We start from the raw sequence: 19,727 nt of genomic DNA, 5'->3' as shown, positions 1-19,727 counted from the left end.
AATGGAGGCACCACGGATCACTACTTTGAAATCCTCCCACTCATGTAGTAGCGATGTAGCTGCTCCTGTGTTTTCAACAAAGTAATTATTTATAGTTTGTGCCAACGAGTCTCTAAAGGGGGTATCCTCTAACTAGTGGGCTGCAGCCTCCATGTGGGTATGGGTGTCGGTATTTTACCCCACTGCAATGTCAACTCTAGGGGGTTATGATCAGACAGTGTCTTCGCAAGGTAGGTTGTATGCACCACTTCAGGCAGGAGTTGCGAGGAGCACAAGAATCTATCAATGTGTGTATGTAGCCTGTGTGGGTATGAGTAAAAGGAGTATTCCCGGAGTCCCACATTTCAGGCACGCAAAGCATCCACTAGTGATCAACCCGACACCCACTGCTGTAAGGACGCCGCTTGACGTATTGCTGCTGCGCCAGGTAAAGGAGGATGGGAGCGATCAAGTATTATCTAGTATCACACTGAAATCTCCCCTAACATCCATGGGCATTGCTGCCAGTCAGTAAGGACCATTGTTAGGTATGTCCAGTCGGCCTCCAGATCCGTATTAGGTGCAATATACAGCTCAGTACTAAAGATTCCCCATCCAGTGTGCTCCTCATGAGAACATATCGGCCCGTGCATCTATACACACCTCTTGTGCCGTAAAGGGAACTTCCATCCTAAGCCATTTGCAGCTCCCTGGGCATAACCAGAGTAAGACGTGTGAAAGAGTTGACCTCCGCCTGTAACTTTTGCACTTCAGGCGTCAGCAGATGTGTCTCCTGCAGAAAGACTTTCTGCGACTGCTTCCTATGCAATTGCTCTAGTATTCTTTGCCTCTTATGCAATGTGCCCAGTCCCATTATATTCCAGGTTAGAATCTTGTACAAGGTCACATTAGACGGCATAATATGACATACAGTGTCCCATTAATGGAAGAAAAACCTTGTGCAGCCCTGTGTCCATAAATCTTATCAGTAGCATCTGCCTTTTGCCTTAAACATATAACAACCCAATTCTTGGTCCAGCGCCGTGTGGCCCTTCGACGAAACTTAATATGTAACAACAACAAGTTGTTCAACAAACAACTAGTGCCTATACACATTCAGGAGTCGTAAGCCAATATTTACATTTGTAAGCTTTATTGTGCAGGAAGCGGCCACGCTGCGCCCCGGACCAAGCAACACAGTGAGCACCCACCCATACCGACCAAGATCATGTGAGTTTTTCAACCTTAAGGATGGTAGTGTACTACTATGGATTACTGGGCCACCAACATACTCCCCCCTGCGCCTCATTAACTGGGAATGTCTATAGAACAAGATTGGAAATTGAGACAGTACTTAGCCCGGGCCCATCCCGGAGTTAAAGATCTTGAACCAGCGGAGGAGTGATAGAGGAGAAGAGGGCCAGGCTACCCATGGATCAGAGTCAGTACCCCCATCTTGTGACATGCTGGAGCCCTCCTGATCAGCATGGGTACAAAGCTGTGAGGCCGATCTAAGCGCCTCCGCATGGCCTATCAGGGCTTGCTGCGAAGAGGATGCCAGGACGAAGGCCACCCCTTTCCCCTGGGTTGGCAGCTGGGCGAGGGTGACTGTGCCTCCTCTGCGGCTGTGGGAGATTCCAGCTCCCATCTCCCCACTAGTCAAGATCGAGAAGGTCTGGTCCCGCCATCTGCGCGCTGCTTCTGAAGAGTCAAAAAATATTGCCCTCTTGTCATGCTGAATTCTGAGTCTTGCCGGGAACATCAATGTATAAGTGAGCCCAGCCTTTCCCAGGTCCTGCTTAACAGCTTAGAAGGAAGCACGCCTCCACTCAACCAACAATGTGTAGTCTGGCAATAGTGAAACCTTTACATTGTTTACTAGATTTGGGGACTTCTCCTGGGCATCCCTGAGCCACGCATCGCGGTCTCTATAATTAAAGATTTTTGCCACTATGGATATGGGTGGCACTCCAGGGTTTAGCTTCTTGGTTGGAACCTGATATGCTTTCAACCACAAATATCTCTGATAGGCCCTCTGGGTCTACCACTGTTTGGAGCCAGTTTTCTATATATTGTGTCGGCAACGGGCCTTCTGTCCTCTCCAGCATACCCAAGAAGCTCTACCTGCTGAGTTAGATTATTAATTTTTGTGGCATGAACTTCGTTAGTGGGTTCCAAAATAGAGCGTGTTTTCACTAGTCTTGACCCTGTCTGCTAGCTTATGATGTTCGTTCTTGAGGAATGATACGTCAGAGGTGAGTACTCCGATCCGCTGCTCAATGGCAAGTTGGGACTCATATATTTCTTGTAGGATGAGAGCTAACTTGTGCTGGGGTGGTGCATTATCAGCGGGAGGCACACAGGACATCAAGACTTGGGACGAGGAGCCCTCCGAAGGCAGGGAGCCAGAGGGCACCCAGGTATGTCGGGCTTCGAACTTCATTTTCATTGTCCCCATGGCTGCTTATGGTCAGGCCTGTCAAGTGTTCAATAGTGAGACGTCGCACCCCACACCGTTACCTCGCACTACAGTTTGTGACTGCTATCATCTAACCCTGGGTTCTATAACTGCCACGTTGTACTTCTCCACACCGGGCAGCCAGTCACACAACTTCAGAGGGGTGCAGCTTAGATGCGTTAGCCGGTAGGCTATGCCACATTTACGGGAACCAGGTAGGCACCCAATAGGGGGACCCTCAGGCGGTCACACCAGGTCTATTGCTGAATAACTATCCGGTGTATCATGCAAACATGAGTTTGTCCAGCCTCAGTAGTTCAGTGTGGGCCGTTCCGTTCTGTTCCCACTCCAAGAGCAGCCTCACACACAGCTCAGCAGGTCACGTCTGGTAGTTTGCTCTGCGGGCGTAGGCCGATGGGTCCACGCTGTTCAGTCAGGCCCATCCGCTTCTGCGGACAACTATCCCCGGTCTGCAATAGGTGGCTTAAGCCGTTTGCTCCCCTCAGCTAGTTCGATGCCCTCAGAGAAAAAGAGGGGTGCACTGTCAGGCTCCTGGAGAGTGTCCAGGCCCTTCGCATCCCCCACAAGATGCTGCCAGTCACTGCTAATATGGACGCAGGACCTCGCGGTTTCCCGGTCCCTCGCGCACACAGTCGGCGCCCGTACCTTAATCCGGGCCAGCAACAGGAGCCGGCACAAATAGGGGAGGGGGGGTGATGGAGGGCGTCCAAACATGTTTCTTCTTTTCTGGGGGCTGCCTCACATCCTACAGAGGCAAGGAGCGGGCATCTGGTCCTCTCACGGTAATCCAGCCCACCTGCTCCCACTCACCTCAGGGCTCCAGCAGCTGCGAAACACAGACTCTCTTCCAGCGGGGTCCAGCGTCTTCCAGGGAGCCACAGAGACTCCCTACCTCCCAACAGCCCTGACAGCAGTCCTCTCGCAGCTGCCTCAACCTCAGTCATCTTCAAGGGCCCCCGTCTCCTCCGCACAGTCTTGGCCACTTTACGCTCATCATCATCAATGCCGCGGCCCGCTCATTATTTTCGAGTTCCAGGCGGCTCTCAACTAGCCTCCTGGACCACCGCACACCCGGCTCTCAGTGTGGCAGCACCAGTGGGGCCAGAAATGTGAATAAGCAATAATATAGTATGGTAATGGTCTAGGGCCAGTCTGGAGCCTCACTGCTTGTGTCCGCCATCTTGGGTGGTTAGCCACACCCCGAGAGCAACACAGCATGAGGAAAACATGCAAGAGCAATAATGAGCATGGGGGTACTGTCAGGTGGAAAAACAAACAAGAGATAGAGCCGTACAGAGCATGTTCTTGTGAGCCAATGTACATAAATGAGAGACAAAAAAGAGCCACAGGGGGTTTTAACACCAAAGTGTCAGAGCAACACATAGGAGGGGAAGCATCCAAGGGAGAGCAACACGGAGCAAAGGAGTTTGAGGGAAACACACAAGAGAGCAACAAGGCGTGCATGAGGTTTTTATTTGGGGGGGGGGACACAAAAGGGAGAGAACGTCACGGATCGTGGGTTGGGGGAAATCACACAAGGGAGAGCAACATGGAGCACAGGAGCGAGGGAAAAGCACAAGAGAAACAGAGGTGGAAAACCCATGCACTATCATGAAGTGTTTAACCAAAGAAGAAAAGGATTATGTTACTTACCCTGTAAGAATCTGTTTGTGGCATGTAGTGCAGTAGATTCACATACTGCTCTGCATACTTCTGCAATCTAGTATTGGGTGCAGAGTGGTGCAACCTGTTTTTCTTCCAAAAAGTGCTTTGAGTCATGATATCGAGTGACTCCTCTTGTGATATTGCGCAGGGGCATCAACTCCTTTGTTAGATTGTTTTCCCGCAGGTGGGTGAAAAAGGAGTGAAAGGAATGAGTAGGAAAAGAGATGTCCATGCAATTCTAACTACATATGTACAAATGTTTACAACTATAATGCAACGGCCAGAGGCGTCTCGGGAGGAGGACGGGCACAATTGAATCTACAGCACTACATGCCATGAACAAATGCTTACACGTTAAGTAACACAATCCGTTTGTTGGCATACGTGGCTATAGCTACACATGCTCTGCATAGACTGTAAAGCAGTTCCTCCATAAAAGCGGTGGCTAACCTGTGGAAGGTTGCAGTTGACTGGAAAAGTGTACATAGCACTGCCTGACCTACACTGGATTGTTGGCGTGCTACAATATCCACACAGTAGTGTTGTGTGAGGTGTAAACCATGTAGCTGCTTTACAAATGTCAGCTATGGGCATGTTTCCAAGGAAGGCCATAGTAGCTCCCACCTTTCTAGTAGAGTGACTAGTCTAGTAGAATAGAGTAGAGAATCAGATAAAGAATTTGGCCTTAGCATAGCAAGTTATATGTATATGACTATCCACCTAGGTATGCCTGATTTGGCTATTGGATTTCCTTTGTGAGGTTGTGAAAAAGCTACAAAGAGCTGTTTGGTTTATCTAAAATCTTTAGTTTTGTCTATACAGAACATGAGAGCTCTTTTGACATCTAAGGTGTGATGGGATCTTTTCGCAACTTAGTCAGGTTGTGGGAAGAAAATTAGTAACTAAATTGACTGGTTTAGATGAAATTGAGAAACAATTTTAGAAATGAATTTAGCATTTGTGCAGATTCCTACTTTATACCTATGAATTTTGGAAGAAGGGATCTTCTAAAGTTAGTGCCTGAAGCTCAATAGCATGTCTAAGTGAAGTGATGGGGACTAGGAAAGCAACTTTCCATGAAAGAAATTGAAGTGGACATGAGTGAAGGGTCTCAAACGGTGGTCTCATGAGCCTTGTGGCTACAATGTTGTCCTAGGATGGGGCTGGGGGTACCCTAGGTGGAGTGACACATTTGAGTCCTTCCATGAAAGCCTTTATGACGGAAATTCTGAATAAATAAATATGTTTTTGAGATATGCAGCTATAGCTGCGAGATTCAGGCGAATAAAAGTGTAGGAGAGATTTGCCTTCTGCAAGTGGAGCAGATAGCAGCCAATTTCATGCCCTGTGGCTTTCAAAGGATCAATATGTTTGGGTTGGCAGTAGCAAACAAAAGTTTCCATTTTGCAGCATAACATTCTCTAGTTGTGCGTCTACAAGCTTCTTTGAGAACTTTCAACCATTTGCAGGCAAGCCTAAGTAGCCAACCTCTAGGACTTCAGCAGTCATATTGCAAAATTGAGAGACTTGAGGTCTGGACATCTGATTTGTCCTTGTTTGTGGGTGAGAAGGTCCAACCTTTTGGGATGCTTCTTGTGTGGAACTACTGACAGTGAACCAAGGTTGACGTGCTCAGGTGGGAGCCACAAGGATCATGGTCGGAGATGTTTGCCTGATCCTCCGAACCAGAACTGGAATGAGAGGAAGAGGTGGAAAAGCATAGGCATATATCCCTGACCAACTCATTTATAGAGCGATGCCCTTGGACAGCGGGTGTGGGTACCTGGAGGTGAAGTTTGAGCGTTTTCAGGGGTGGTGATACATCTTTGTGAGGAGTTCCCCACCTTTTAGAGTGTGTGTGGAGGACTTGCGGGTGGAGTTCCCACTCAGGGACTTGTTGCTACATCCTGTTGAGAGGTCTGCAAAGTTGTTGTCCTTTCCTGGCAGATAATCCGCCAGTAGGTGAATGTGGTGATGGAGGGCCCAATACCATTGGTCTTAGACAGGTGTGATAGTTGTGAAGACTGTGCACCCCCTCTCCGTTTTTGTAAGTAACACATGACTGTCATGTTGTCCGTCTGGACCAGAACAACCTTGTGAAACAGGTAAGGTAGTTGATGTGTAGGGACTGGTGTCTGACATCCCGGAGATCTTGAACAGTTAAGTCTTGGAAGTGAGCACCCCAACCTGTTCGTGATGCGTCTGTGGTTAGTGTGACGGAGGAACAAGGTCTAGAAAAGGCTGCCCCGTCAGAAGATTCTTAGTGTTCCACCACTGCAGAGAACGGTGAGCTTGGTGGTATAACAACACTAGATCTTCCAGGTTATCCTGTGATTTGGACTACTGGCGAGACCGACAATGCTGTAGGGGATGCATGTGTAGTCTGGCATAGCGAACGATGGCAAGAAGCCACCATCCCTAACAGGCACATAAAGGGCCTTATTGTGTAGGATTGGTTTCCCTGAAACTGAGGGAGAAGTGTCTGAAAACTAGATGTGAGCTGAATTGAGGTACATTAGTCCTAACTCTGCTTTCAATATTGTCCCTAGGTAGGGCTGAACCTTTGAAAGGATGTACTTGTTCAGAGGCCTGAAGTCCAGTATCAGTCTGAGAATCAGAAAGTATACGGAGTATACATCTGAACCTTGATGTTGTTGGGGAGCATGCTCCATAGCCCCTTTGAGAAGGGCCTAGACCCTGAGAAGTTTAAGTGTTCCTGGAATAGCCTGTGAGGGAGGAGGGGAATATTGGGAGGAGTGCTGATGAGCTCCAGACAGTAACCATGCTGAATAATGGCAAGGATCCATTGCTTCTGGTAACTGTCTGAAGTGGTATAGAACTGTTGAAGTCTTCCCCCGACAGGTGCAGGATGATTGGGGGAAGGTGGAGGTAGTCACGGCTTGGCAGTGGAGGAGAAGCCACTTGTAGCAGTGCTTTATCCTCTCCCTTTGTTGTTAGACCCCTCAAAGAGCCTCTGTAACAGCCTCTGGTGTACGTGGACAGAGGGGGACTAGAGTGCGAGGTAGATGCCTCTGCTGTTGAGGACTTATATTTCCCCTGAACCCAGGGCCTTGAAAGGAGCCCCTCTGCATATGAGTCTGAAGGGCACCTATAGTCTTCGCAGTGTCTGTGTCCTTTCCAACTTTTCTAAAGTAGTGTCCCCCTGAGGCCGAACAGGTTTTCCTTATCAAACGGCATGCTGAGGACTGCCTGCTGGACCTCAAGTTTAAAACCTGAGCAGTGCAACCAAGCATGCCGTCTTAAAAGGACTCTGGTGTTTATGCTGCAAGCTGCAGTGTCAGAGGCATCAAGGGTGCACCTAATTGAGCTGCTGGAGATGGTCTGACCCTCGGAAAAAATCTGTTGTCCTCTCAGTATTTCTCTGGAAGGAACTATTATACCTCTTCCATCTCATCCCAATAGGCCTGGTCGTACTGAGCCAAAAGGGCTTCAGAATTGACAATGCACCAGTGGTCTGCACCGCTACCCTTTTCGCAGCGGCATTGATTCTCTTAATTTCCTTTCTAGGGGTGGAGAACCCTCAGTGTCCCGATTATTAGTCTGTTTACATGCTGCTGTTGCCACGATGAAGTCGGGTGGTATCTGTGCCCTGATGTAGAGTGGGTCAGAGGAAGGCGCCTTGTACTTTTTGTCCACCCCTGGGTGACCACCCTGGCACGGACAGGCTCCTTAAAAATATATTCTGCTTGCCGAAGCATGCCAGGGGGCATGGGGAGGTATTGTGTCTTCCTGTGAGTGGTGGCAAGTGTGTCCCACAGTAAATCCTGCTCAATTGAATCTTTGTGCAGCTCTACATTGTGAAAAGCAGCTGCTCTAGTGACTACCTGTTGGTAAGAGGTAGTGTATTTTGGGGTTGAGGGACATGCGGGGTGGAGGTCGGGGTCATTGGAAGGAATGCGATCAGTGTCATAGGCCTCCCAAGGGCCAGTATCATCTTGAGGACTGCCTAAACCCCAAGAGTATGCTTATGGGGAACCCTAGGGAGTGTAATCCTCTGGTATAGGTGATGTAAGGATTGTGGAGGAGAGAGGGGTGGAGGTGAATATGGGGGTAGAGAAGGAGGAGGAGAAGAAAAGGGCTTGCTTGGAGAGTTAGTAGCCTCGTCCTTCATTTTCCTTTTGGGAGGGAAAGGAACATCCAAAGCCTCTTTAAAGGGGAGTTTCCTTCTAGGGAGCTAAGGAGAGTAAGGAGTGGCATTGATCCAACCTGTGCCCTCTTGGATCTGGAGATTTCACGGTCAAACATCCAATTTCTCCAGTATCTGCTTGACCGGAGATAGACTGGTGGAAGATTGGCCCAAGATTGGACCGGGTCTCTACTATCTGAGGTTTTCGGCTCTGAAGTCCTCAGTGCCGACGTTTTCTGTTTCGGAAGCTTGGTCGGAATCTAAGTTAAGGCTGGCAGTGGTCTGTTCCGAGGTCCAGTTCGATACGGAAACGATCTCTCAGTGCAAAATTGTGGAGGTCAAAACTGATGACATGGCTTTGGCCTTAGCTACTATTTTTGGAGCTGAGCTAGATGGTGGGGCGACCAAAGCAGTTTTTCAATACCGACCATGGCTGGATGGCAGTGGCGAACCGGCAACCTCTAGGATGGGCTGAAAATACTTTTTGGAGGACTTATGTGGGACAGCAGAGGCCACGGTACTCATTCGCTGTACAGAGATGACAATGTGCCTTTCGATGTCAAACTTGACGCCGACTTGGAGCTGTCCTTTATGGAAAGGGCTTCCACCTCCTGCACAAGTTCCTACTGAGCAGGCTCCTCTCTGAAGGTGCCCGGGGTGCCATCTGGGGCCTTCTGCGCCATTTCCAGCCGCCAAGCTTGTTGATCCAGAAGGCTCTTTTTGGAGCAAAAAGACTTGCAGATGTCGCAGTCAGCCTCACGATGATCAGGAGAAAGACAGATGCGGAATGGAGTTCGTTGTATCAGGGAACCATTCTCGTTGATGCCGGAGCCACGTGGAAGGTAGGCCCGAGGCAGGCGCTGGAGCCCCAAGGGCAGTCAGTCAGTGACTGAACCGACGGAAAGGCGAGAGCACTAAGATGGGAGAAGCTCAAATGATAACAATACCACTGTATTGAGAAAGAAAAGACTGGAAAAACCAAACCGAAGAGAGTTGATAGATAGAGCGAAGGCACACACGTTCAAACCTGACAGTGGAGAGAAAACAATCTAACAAAGGAGTCGATGCCAATGCGCAATATCACAGAGAGGAAGAGTTACTCATTCCAGTGACTCAAAACACTTCTTTGAAGCAGTTGCACCACTCTGGACTCATAATTAGATGGCAGAAGTATGCAGAGCATGTGTATCTACAGCCACAAATGCAATCAACAGGGACTTAATTGAAAGTGTGCACCGGAAGGAAACAAGTGAGCCAAGGAAAAGTATAGAAAAGAGGCTATGCTCTAGAGAAGGGAAAAACAAAAGATGGATATGATGGGACAAGAAAAGTCACTGAATAGGTAGCAAGCCAAGAAAATAAGAGTGACAAAGCCACCCAAGCAAGCAATGGGTAGGCTCTAAGCTCAAGCTTCACAATAGGCCTTTTGTAATCAGACAGCTTAAGCTGTTTGGTAGTCGAGACCAAAAAAAAATAAAAATTCCTTGTGAAATGAAACCCCCAAAGCCTGCCACATGGTACGCTCACTCTCCATCACATTTATGATGTAATGAAAGGGAAGAAGCCATTCTCCAATCTTTCAAATCCATGAACGAGCAGTGGGGAGGGATTACCTCCACAGGAAAATCCTTCACAAGGTTTACAAATGTATGCTTTTGAAACCGCACTTCTAAATCTGGAGGGTGTCAGATATAAAAAAATAAGGCAGGGTGCAGGGGGCTATAAGCGCAAGCTCCAGTCTCTGCTTTTGTCAGGGCGTGCATTTCTGGATAAAAACAAGGCCAAAAAGAGATCAGAATATTTACTATTGATTAAATAATGCATAGCCTAAAACGGAGTTCAAATTTTTTTCAGTTTGCTTAATTGCAACATTTTCATGTTTTCAGTGTACATATGTGTGACAATCACTGGGTTTTTGGTGTGACCCTGACAAATTTTCACATCTGAAATAAAGCAAGTCTGTTCATCTAACGAGATAAAAATCTCAAATCATATCAGTCAAACAAAATACAAGATGATTTGTCAGCTGAGTCATGGGCGCACGCACAAACTATTGTACCACCACCTCTTATTACACTCGTTAAGCTAGCATTACTGCAAATCTGCCTCGATCACTTATTAGGATTATGCTGATTAGGAAAGCAAATTAAAGCCAAATAGGCAGCAATATAACTTTTAAAAGTGATCACTAAACCACCATCTCAGGCAGCAGTCCCCAAGCAATATACAGCCATGAAGATGGAGGGTCTGGAGGTTGGGGTGCAGAATCTGCACCTCTGACTGGAAGAGGGGATCTGCTCTGAGAGATAGTCTGAGTAAAGAACACAGGGTAATTGCAAGAGGTTTGCATACCACATTCATCTCAGCCAGTATGGGGCGATCAGAGTAACTTGGGTCCAGTCAAGTCACTGCTTCCATCTACCAAAGGAGTTAAGGGTATTGGGACATATATAGATTGAAAATTTCCACATCAAGCGAAATGCATCCAACAAGGTTACCTGCGATGGACACTGAATGGCACAGAGCTGTGGGCAGGGCACATTCTTGTGTGTGGTGAAGAGGTTCACGTGAGTGGTATCCACAGGGCAAAGATGTCAAGAATCGCCTCCAAGTGGACATGCCACTTGTGGGCAGCAACATGATGCCAACTCAGACTGCTTGCTGTGGTGCTCAGAGAGCATGCAAGATGGTTGCAACTAGTCACGTCCCCTGCACCTGTAACCATGCCAAGTAGCAGAGCTTCCTGGCAGAGATGAGATCCCATACCTCCTCCTTGTTGACACACCATATTGCAGTTGTGTTGTCTTTCAAGATCTGGACAGAGTGGCCATAAACTGAGAGCAGGCAGAATTTCTGGGCCAGAAAACTTGCTGCTGCTCAAGTAGGTCGATGTGCTGAACCTGCCCTCCTGGACATTACAGGCCTATGATCATCAGTTCCTTTAGATGCGTGGATGGCAAAAAGACATCCCTTGCCTCTACCCATCACCAGAGAAAGTCGCTCACAGTCTCCTGAGAGATTCCACTGGTGTCCAACCGATCACCCCTATGATAGAACCACTGCAGATGGAGTCACTAATAGAAAGTAATCAAGTGTTAGCACGAGTGTGTGACTAGTAAAATGCAGGAAGCCAACAGACCTAGCTGGCATGAAACTGTCAGGAAATGAACACAAGCTTCCTCACAAAATATCAGAATTATATCCTGAATGCCCCGGCCCCTTTTGAAGATGTTTTATCCCATACTGCCCCTATGAAGTAGGTGCTGAGAGGTCTCTAAGTGAGACTTAGCCAGGTTGCTGTATAACCCCCAGGTAGAGCAGCAGAGATGCTCTGACCTTCAAGAGGTCTAACACCAGCTGTGGCAAATCAACAAGCAACTGACCACCTTCCTTGAAGATAACAACCTGCTCGACCCCTCCCAATCTGGTTTTCGTGCCAACCACAGCACGGAGACCGCCCTCATCGCAGTCACCGACGACATCAGAACCCTGATGGACAACGGAGAAACAACCGCCCTCATCCTCCTGGACCTCTCGGCTGCCTTCGACACCGTGTGCCACTGCACCCTAATAACCCGCCTCCGCTCCACTGGAATCTAAGGACAGGCCCTGGTCTGGATCATCTTGTTCCTCGCTGACCGAAACCAAAGAGTCTACCTCCCGCCCTTCCGCTCAGAACCCACCAAGATCATCTGCGGCGTTCCACAAGGCTCTTCACTCAGCCCTACCCTCTTCAATATCTACATGAGCCCCCTCGCCAACATCGCTCGCAAACACAACATCAACATCATCTCCTACGCCGACGACACCCAGCTGATACTCTCCCTCACCAAAGACCCAGCCACCACCAAAGCCAACCTGCAGGATGGAATGAAAGACGTCGCAGAATGGATGAAGCTCAGCTGCCTGAAGCTGAACTCTGTAAAGACGGAGGTCCTCATCCTCGGACACTCCCCGTCTGCCTGGAACGACTCTTGGTGGCCCACGGCCCTGGGCACCGCACCAACCCCCCCAGACCACGCACGCAAACTCGGATTCATCCTGGACCCCCTCCTCACCATGACCAAGCAAGTCAACGCCGTCTCGTCTTCCTGCTTCCACACCCTTCGCATGCTCCGAAAAATCTTCCGCTGGATCCCCGCCGAAACCAGAAAAACTGTTACCCACGCCCTCGCCACAAGCCGACTGGACTACGGAAACACCCTATACGCAGGAACCACCACAAAGCTACAGAATCGTCTTCAGCGCATACAGAACGCCTCAGCACGCCTCATCCTCGACATACCGTGCCACAGCCACATATCCGCCCACCTGAAACACCTGCACTGATTCCCCGTCAACAAAAGGATCACCTTCAGGCTCCTCACCCACGCACACAAAGCCCTCCACAAAAAGGGCCCCGAATATCTCAACAGACGCCTCTCGTTCTACACGCCCACCCGTCAGCTTCGGTCAGCCAGCCTCGCTCTCGCCACTGTCCCTCGTATCCGCAGAACCACAGCTGGAGGTAAATCCTTAATCCTTCGCTTACCTGGCAGCCAAGACATGGAACTCCCTTCCCGCTCACCTAAGAACCACCCAGGACGACCTCGCCTTCAGGAAGCGCCTCAAGACTTGGCTCTTTGATCAGCAATTCCCCCCCCCACAGCGCCTTGAGACCCTCACGGGTGAGTAGCGCGCTCTATAAATGCCTTGACTGATTGATTGATTGATTCCTGTAGCAGCCAATCATCAAGGTACAGGTACACCAAGATCCCTGGCATGGGCAGAGGTGCTGCAATCAATGCCAATGTAAGTATGAACAGGCAGACCACAATCAGGCACTGTCTGCCTCCTCTGAAAAGTGCTCTATTATGAGGTCTGAAAAGCTAGGCAGCACTGTGTACTCCATTTTCCACAAGACATGGGTGTATCTAGCAAGTAGACATGTGTCCAATCTCCATTTGTGGACAGTAGAGCTAAACTTCCAGTACAGAAAAATTTCTATCTACTGCCTTCCAAGTTTTTTTTTTTACTCCTTCTCAGGGAGATTCTGCTTGGTGCACGATGAGGCCTGAGGATTAAGTGGTGAGGGATGGTAAGACAGAAAAGCAGGGTTCCCTGGAAATGGCAAGCAATGAGTCTGTTCACAGCTGGGGCATAAGTGGGTTTTGTCACAAGCTTCCTCGATGGGATCAAAATCAATTTTTATTTTTTGCAGCATTATCATTTAAAAACTGTAAAACAGCCTTTTTGTTTGCTTTAGCAGTATCTGTTTCACGTACATTAACCCCAGTAATGTTACCCTTCAAACCCATAGAATGGTAAGGACATATCTTGACATTTAAGGCAGTTCTCGCTTAAGAGTTCACAATCCCCCCCTACATACATACATACACACACACACAAATCATTTTCAGGCTAGATCTGTGTCCTTGTTTAAATTCTGGGGAATGTAAAAGGATCAAAGGTTTATGAGTTATCCTGGAGGGTCCGAGAAATTAGTACTAATGCATTATTTTTTTTAAACATCGAAAAAGTGCTCTGAAAATGATTTTTTTTTTTTAAATGGCATCATTAAAAAGTTTGCAGTGCTAAGATCATCTCCTTCCAGCTTTCAGAAAAAGACAGAGAGGGGAAAGCATTTTCTCATCATTGTTTTTTTTTCTTACACTTTTCTACGTATTGAACCCATAAAGCTTTACACTTTTGAAAAGTAGATTTTAAAATCGGTAAGTGTGTGTAGATCACAAAAGGTTTTCTACAAGAAATATACTGATAAAATAAGAAAATAGTGAAGGCAAGACAGAAAAAGCTAAATTAGCTACAAGGTTTCCGCCAATAACTTTGCACACTAAAGGCAGATCTACAAAGTCATATACCATTTTGCACACAAAAGCCTTTCAGTTATAGAGATTTATACTTTATAGAGTCAACAAAAACTCACAATACCCATATCCAATTATGATGATTTTTCATTGTGTATCGACTACGCATCACTTGATAATGAAAAATGTATTAATTCAAATTTGTAGCAAGGGCAGCTATGGATTATATTAATGTACACACAAAACTCAGCTTAGGGAGAAGGTCGCTTGCATCCCTCCAAATTTTGCTAGTTCATTCTGAGGGCACTCTGTGTTTCTTGTGGATACTCTGACAACAGGAAGTCAAAAACGTTGACATAGTCCTCAGAAAACAGGATCCTTGCTGTAACAGGAAATATCCTATTACCCGCCATTGCCACACATCTCCAGATCAAAATGGTACCTGAGTTGTATGGTGGGTCTCTTGCTTGGTAAAAGAAAGGCCCCAAAATGCATGGTGGAAAAATTATGCAAGGGATCTAAAAAAAAAAATCCTACCATCCAGCATTCCCAGGCTGTGTGGGTGAACCTCTTGACCGCAATAGGCCCCAAAATGCAAATAGGAAACAAAGTTTTTTTTGCTTGTAGTTTCAATTACTCTGGGGAGGTGGGTAGTTGCGCTCAGGGTCTGCCAGAAACCAGGAAAACCTATCCACCCTAGACATGTCTGAAACCTAGACACATGGAAAGACCAGGGTGGTATGACCTGCATGCATCATACTAGTTTTACTTACCAATAATACAATGCAAATGTCAACTGTAGGGTAAAAATAAAACCCAAACCCACTTTTTTCAGCATAGATGGCACTTCAAAGAGTGGGTGAATAAACTATTTTCCTCATATGTATGGAAGAGAAAACTCAAAAACTTCCAGCCAGTGGCAAAATCCTACCAGCCCGGGTTCCTACTCTTGTCCTGATAAAAAGAGCATCTCCCAACCCCCCAATGTGTTGATGGGAGTATCATGCTGAATAGAAATGGGCTAAAACAGTGAACATTAGATATCAAAATTGAATCCATGTAGCATTTGCATGGTTGCAGTTTTGAACTGTTGCTATTATGTGTGATATCAGTGGGGTATTGTTTTTAATCCGGATAGCTTGGCAACATCAGATGACCAGATTTTTGGCACTAGCTGGAAGTTCTCAAGTTTTCTGGCACATAAATATGAGGAAATTCTACTCTTTTTGCTTTTACTTTGAAGATTGCGTTTTTATCGGGATAGCATCGCAACATTAGATGGCTGGATTTTTGGCACTAGCTGTAAGTTCCCAAAGACTGTGTGGGGGCTGTGTGGTGGGGTAATCGATAGGTCCCCAAACCTACATTTCTGGAGGTCTAGTGGAGTGGATTCCTACTCCGAGATCACCATCCTGAGGTCAGTACTGATCAGGAGTCCACTCAGGAAAGGTAGCAATTGAAAGGGGAGAATCACCCTTTACCAATGGTACGTCTCCTGTGCAGATTGGTACTTAGAGAGCTGAGCTGTGTCCTGAGCACATATTACAGTGAAAGCAGAACAATTCTGGCTGGTTTCACCACGGGTGTGCAACGTAACAAAACAAAAAACTCTGCTTAGGTTGGTAGGGAAACTCTTCTCAAGCAACCAGGGGTGAGGGCTACTAGAGGGAAGTTCTCTGGTGCAAGCAACAGGTAGCAGAGAGTTTCCAAACCCGAGAAGGTAAGACCAGATGACCTTGTCCGCAGCATATTCTGAGCAGCTCTGTACATCAGATCATCCTGTTCATTGCAGTTTAGAGGTTAACAAATTGTTTGTCTGAAAACATGATGGCTAGAAACCATGATAATAAAAAATATAAATACATAAGAAACAAAACAATGGCTCATTTACCAGCATCACCGTCAAACAAAATACTGAGTGGGTCCACATCCATCTTAAGTGGCTTTGGGTCCCTCTCCATTGATTGCGTTTGTTCCTGATTTACATTATCTTTAAAGGTAGCTGAATGGTTATTTTTGAGCGAACTCTCGTCGCTTTTGAACTTTTTCCTGAAGCCACCTCGATTTCTTTTGTGAGGTCTTCCTTGCTGTTTATGGTCATTAGCTTGACTACGAGGACCATTCTGCATCCCTTTCATCTTGCTGTAAGTAAAAAAAAAAATAGGCTTAGATAAAAACAGCTGAACTGATTAATACAGCTTTCAAGAAAAGCACATAAAAAAGAACAGTAATTGAAGTTCAATGTTGTTATTTTGAACAATGATGAATATTTTGGGGCAAATATTTACAGAGTCTACAGACTGTTGACCTTGGGACTGATTTAGCATTTGGAGGATGACTCTTTGTCCGTCATGTTGATGGAGTAAATCACTCGGTCACACTGACGGACAACCTGTTCCCCAAAGCTTACAGAATGGGGTACTATAATGAGATGGAGGGGGGGCAGAAAGGGAAAAAAGTGAGGAGCGCAAGGATTCATGCATTTGAACACAAAATACACAACATTAACTTATGTCATGCAATCTGGAGTTGTCTGGTCATGTCATTCAATCGTTCCAGGTGAGTGTAATGGGACCCCCATCAAAGGCATTGGGCTAGCATGTGCCCTGTTCTCCTAAATGAGCTAACCTCCACATCTTAAGTGTAAAGGGGCCTGATTTAGTGTTTGGAGAATGGTTGTGTGTCCGTCAGAGTGACAGGGTACATATCTGTAATGGACATCCCATCCCCCGAATCTAGAGATGTCCACTGGCCCTAGGGACATCTCTTAACATTGGCAGGAACCACCATCGCAACACTTCTTGTCAATGTTGTAATATATGCCATATGAATTTTTGGCATAGTGTAGAAGTCTTTTTATTTTTTTTTAATTTAAATTATTTTTAGTGCCACGCACTCACAGGTTTTGCCTGGCGGTGACGGACAGCAAAAATAAACAAGCATTGCAATGTAATCGGTCTCTCGTTTGCTCGAGTCAGAAAGTGAAAAGTAAATACAGTTTCAGATAAGCGAGCCGATTCAAAGCACCACGGAATCAGCGTGAAGCAGCACACACAAGGAAAAAGAAGTTTGCTTGCAGTAAAACGTATCGGCAAAAGTGCAAATAGCCATGTAACAGGGCCGATGTCCAAGGCGGTAACTAAACCGCCCCAAGGAGGGACAAACGTAAAGCATTTACCAATGAAAATAAAGGATTTTTGAAGGGCAAGCCCATGGACGAGTGATAGTGATGGGCATGCAGTGGGTGTGGTTAAAAGCCCAGATACATACCAACACGTCGGAAAAGCAGTGCTCATGCGCAGCTATGCTTGACCCATAAAGCAATCCGACAGCCTTCTCTAAACTGGGTGAAAAGACTGTGACAAGGACATGGGTATCTGTTATATTCTCATTTTGCTTGTTTATACTGTTTGTGTTTATAAGCTGTTAGAGAATTGGGTTTTGTTTTTATGCAGAGGTTTCTATATTGTTATTTATGGATGCTGACACTTTTATTCTACCTGCTCTGCTGTATCATGGCGGCAGAGAGAGACTACTTTTCAGGTGCCCATTTTTCCCCGCAATTGTGTGACAGCAGTGCTCTAATTGCCCCAGGTGGTTAATGAATACTCCCCTTATAACCAGTGCGGTGATGCGGGCATGCAGCAGATATACCAAAGGCAAGCCTGTCTGCGTCCAGTGCGAGCCATGCTGCCCATTTATGTGCCCGCACAGGATTGCAGTCATAAGCTTTTGCCGGTACGTTACATAGGTGGCTAGGATTTTTCCATCTGTTATTTTTTTATGTTTAAAAAAAATAAATGTTTTATGCTCCCAAAGCCGCACTGTCTTACGTATGTTAATAAAAAATGAGTATACACAAACACTTTTACCAGAACACCAGGAGTAGTAAAAGCCATAGGGTTTTTCCTGGCTACTGCCACATACTGTTGCATCTACACCTCCTGTCATCGACCCTGTGCAACACAGCTTCTTGAACATGACTACCCCGAAATATAAAAAGATATGACATAACGGTATGAAATATAAAGCTTTTCTTGCAGGCCCTCTGCATCAATGTTGTCCATGGAGTGGCATTTTGTTAGTGAGTTCACACTGTGGGAGATTGATGGTATCAACATGCATTTAAAGCTACTGCATGCTAGTGTTGAGAGATGCATATCATCACACGGCTAGGGTGTACGATGGTAATGTGACCAGTGAATACAATATATGCATGTTCTGTCGCTCTGATTCCTACCCTGTCTTTATTACAATACATATTTGTAGAACACCTATGCATTCAGTATGGCGTTATTCAGAATATTACCACCTTGTTTCTAAATGTGCTCCACAGGTTTAATTGTAGTTCATATGAGTGGGGTATTTTTTCGTGGATGGAGGTATAACCTGTGCTTTTTATGTGTTTTAAAATTTGCAGGTGTTGCTGTCTAAGTGTGAGTACTTTATCTAGTTTTTGATTAGCCCCTTGCAGTGTTGGAATTTTTTAGCAGGTAACTGTAAACATTAGTCCCCAGTAGGTTTTTGCGAAAAATTGAGTCAGTGAAAAAGAGTGGTTCGCTGGGTGCTTCACTATTCCATTTGTGAAGACACTAATCCTCAAACTCCAAACATTTTGGTGACTGAGACTTTTGTAGGTTGGACCATTTGTGGTCAATTATGGCATGAAAAATAATTATTTTATCCTTGATCAAGGTAGGAAGTCTGCTCATTATAATATTTTGCCTGAAAGCACTAGAGGCGGCACCCTCTGGGTGTAGTTGATTGCAAACTGCTAGCATTCACTAGAAAGATGGTGAACCCCTAGAGGCTTGTACCTGGGGTTCCTCTGCTTCATTTCCCAACTTGTGAAGGAAACCCATTCACCGTTTGACGGCTATTAGCATGGCCCTCTGCCAGATCTTTTAACAAAAAATCATTTTTATTATTATTTTTTAAACATTTTAAACATTCTTCTTTGAAAATAATAACATAATGAATATTTTTTTTTTTTTATATATTTTTTCGGTTGTAGCCATCAGACCTTTCCAGTACATGTGAATCAACACCACCATTCCCAGTCTCACTCATAAGTTACATGTCAAAAGGGGATAGGTAGAGGGCATCCTGTTGCAGACTAAACAAATCATTTAAATTATATGATGCTGACTGTTATCCGGGCCCCATATTGACACCTCAGGCCTCATTACATTAATCATGGATATGCCAAACGTTTGTCTCACAAATGAAAGGGGAGCAGGTACAGTTGCACATATTTTTCATTACAAATCCAAAGACATCAAACATGAACCGTTCACCTGTTCCCATTTGTAAGACATCCTTACTAAATGCAATACAGTAACTCCGAATGTTATCATATGGGAGAGGTAGGCCTTGAAATAGTAAACAACAAATTAAAGAGTTTTTCCACTATCAGGACATTTAAAACTTAAATGTATATGCCCTACTTTGTAAGTATAGTGCACCCTTCCCTGTGAGCTGTTTGTAGCCTACCTTAGGAGTGACATATGTATTAAAAAGAAAAAGGAAAGGTTTGCGCCTGGCAACCTTGCTGAAAGTGGGAGAACTACCCAACCTCTTGGGAATTCACATCACTAAGGGCGGAAGAACCTGGATAGACCATCAGCACTGGTGTTGCTGGACCCAGGAT

The 19,727-nt window shown here is 46.1% G+C and overlaps 1 protein-coding gene across 1 annotated transcript in view; it reads right to left on the bottom strand.

Moving 5' to 3' along the window:
- NUFIP1 (nuclear FMR1 interacting protein 1) overlaps positions 1-19,727 on the bottom strand; it is a 243,974-nt gene that overhangs the window by 77,449 nt on the left and 146,798 nt on the right. Inside the window, exon 7 of the mRNA XM_069205411.1 lies at positions 15,969-16,219. Coding sequence (XP_069061512.1) covers positions 15,969-16,219 — 251 coding nt within the window. The remainder of the gene's footprint in view (positions 1-15,968; positions 16,220-19,727) is intronic.

This window comes from Pleurodeles waltl, chromosome 8, assembly GCF_031143425.1.
Source record: "Pleurodeles waltl isolate 20211129_DDA chromosome 8, aPleWal1.hap1.20221129, whole genome shotgun sequence".
Classification (NCBI taxonomy): domain Eukaryota; kingdom Metazoa; phylum Chordata; class Amphibia; order Caudata; family Salamandridae; genus Pleurodeles; species Pleurodeles waltl.
Note: the sequence above shows the minus strand (reverse complement) of the source record. Positions and strands in the feature narration are given on the sequence as shown.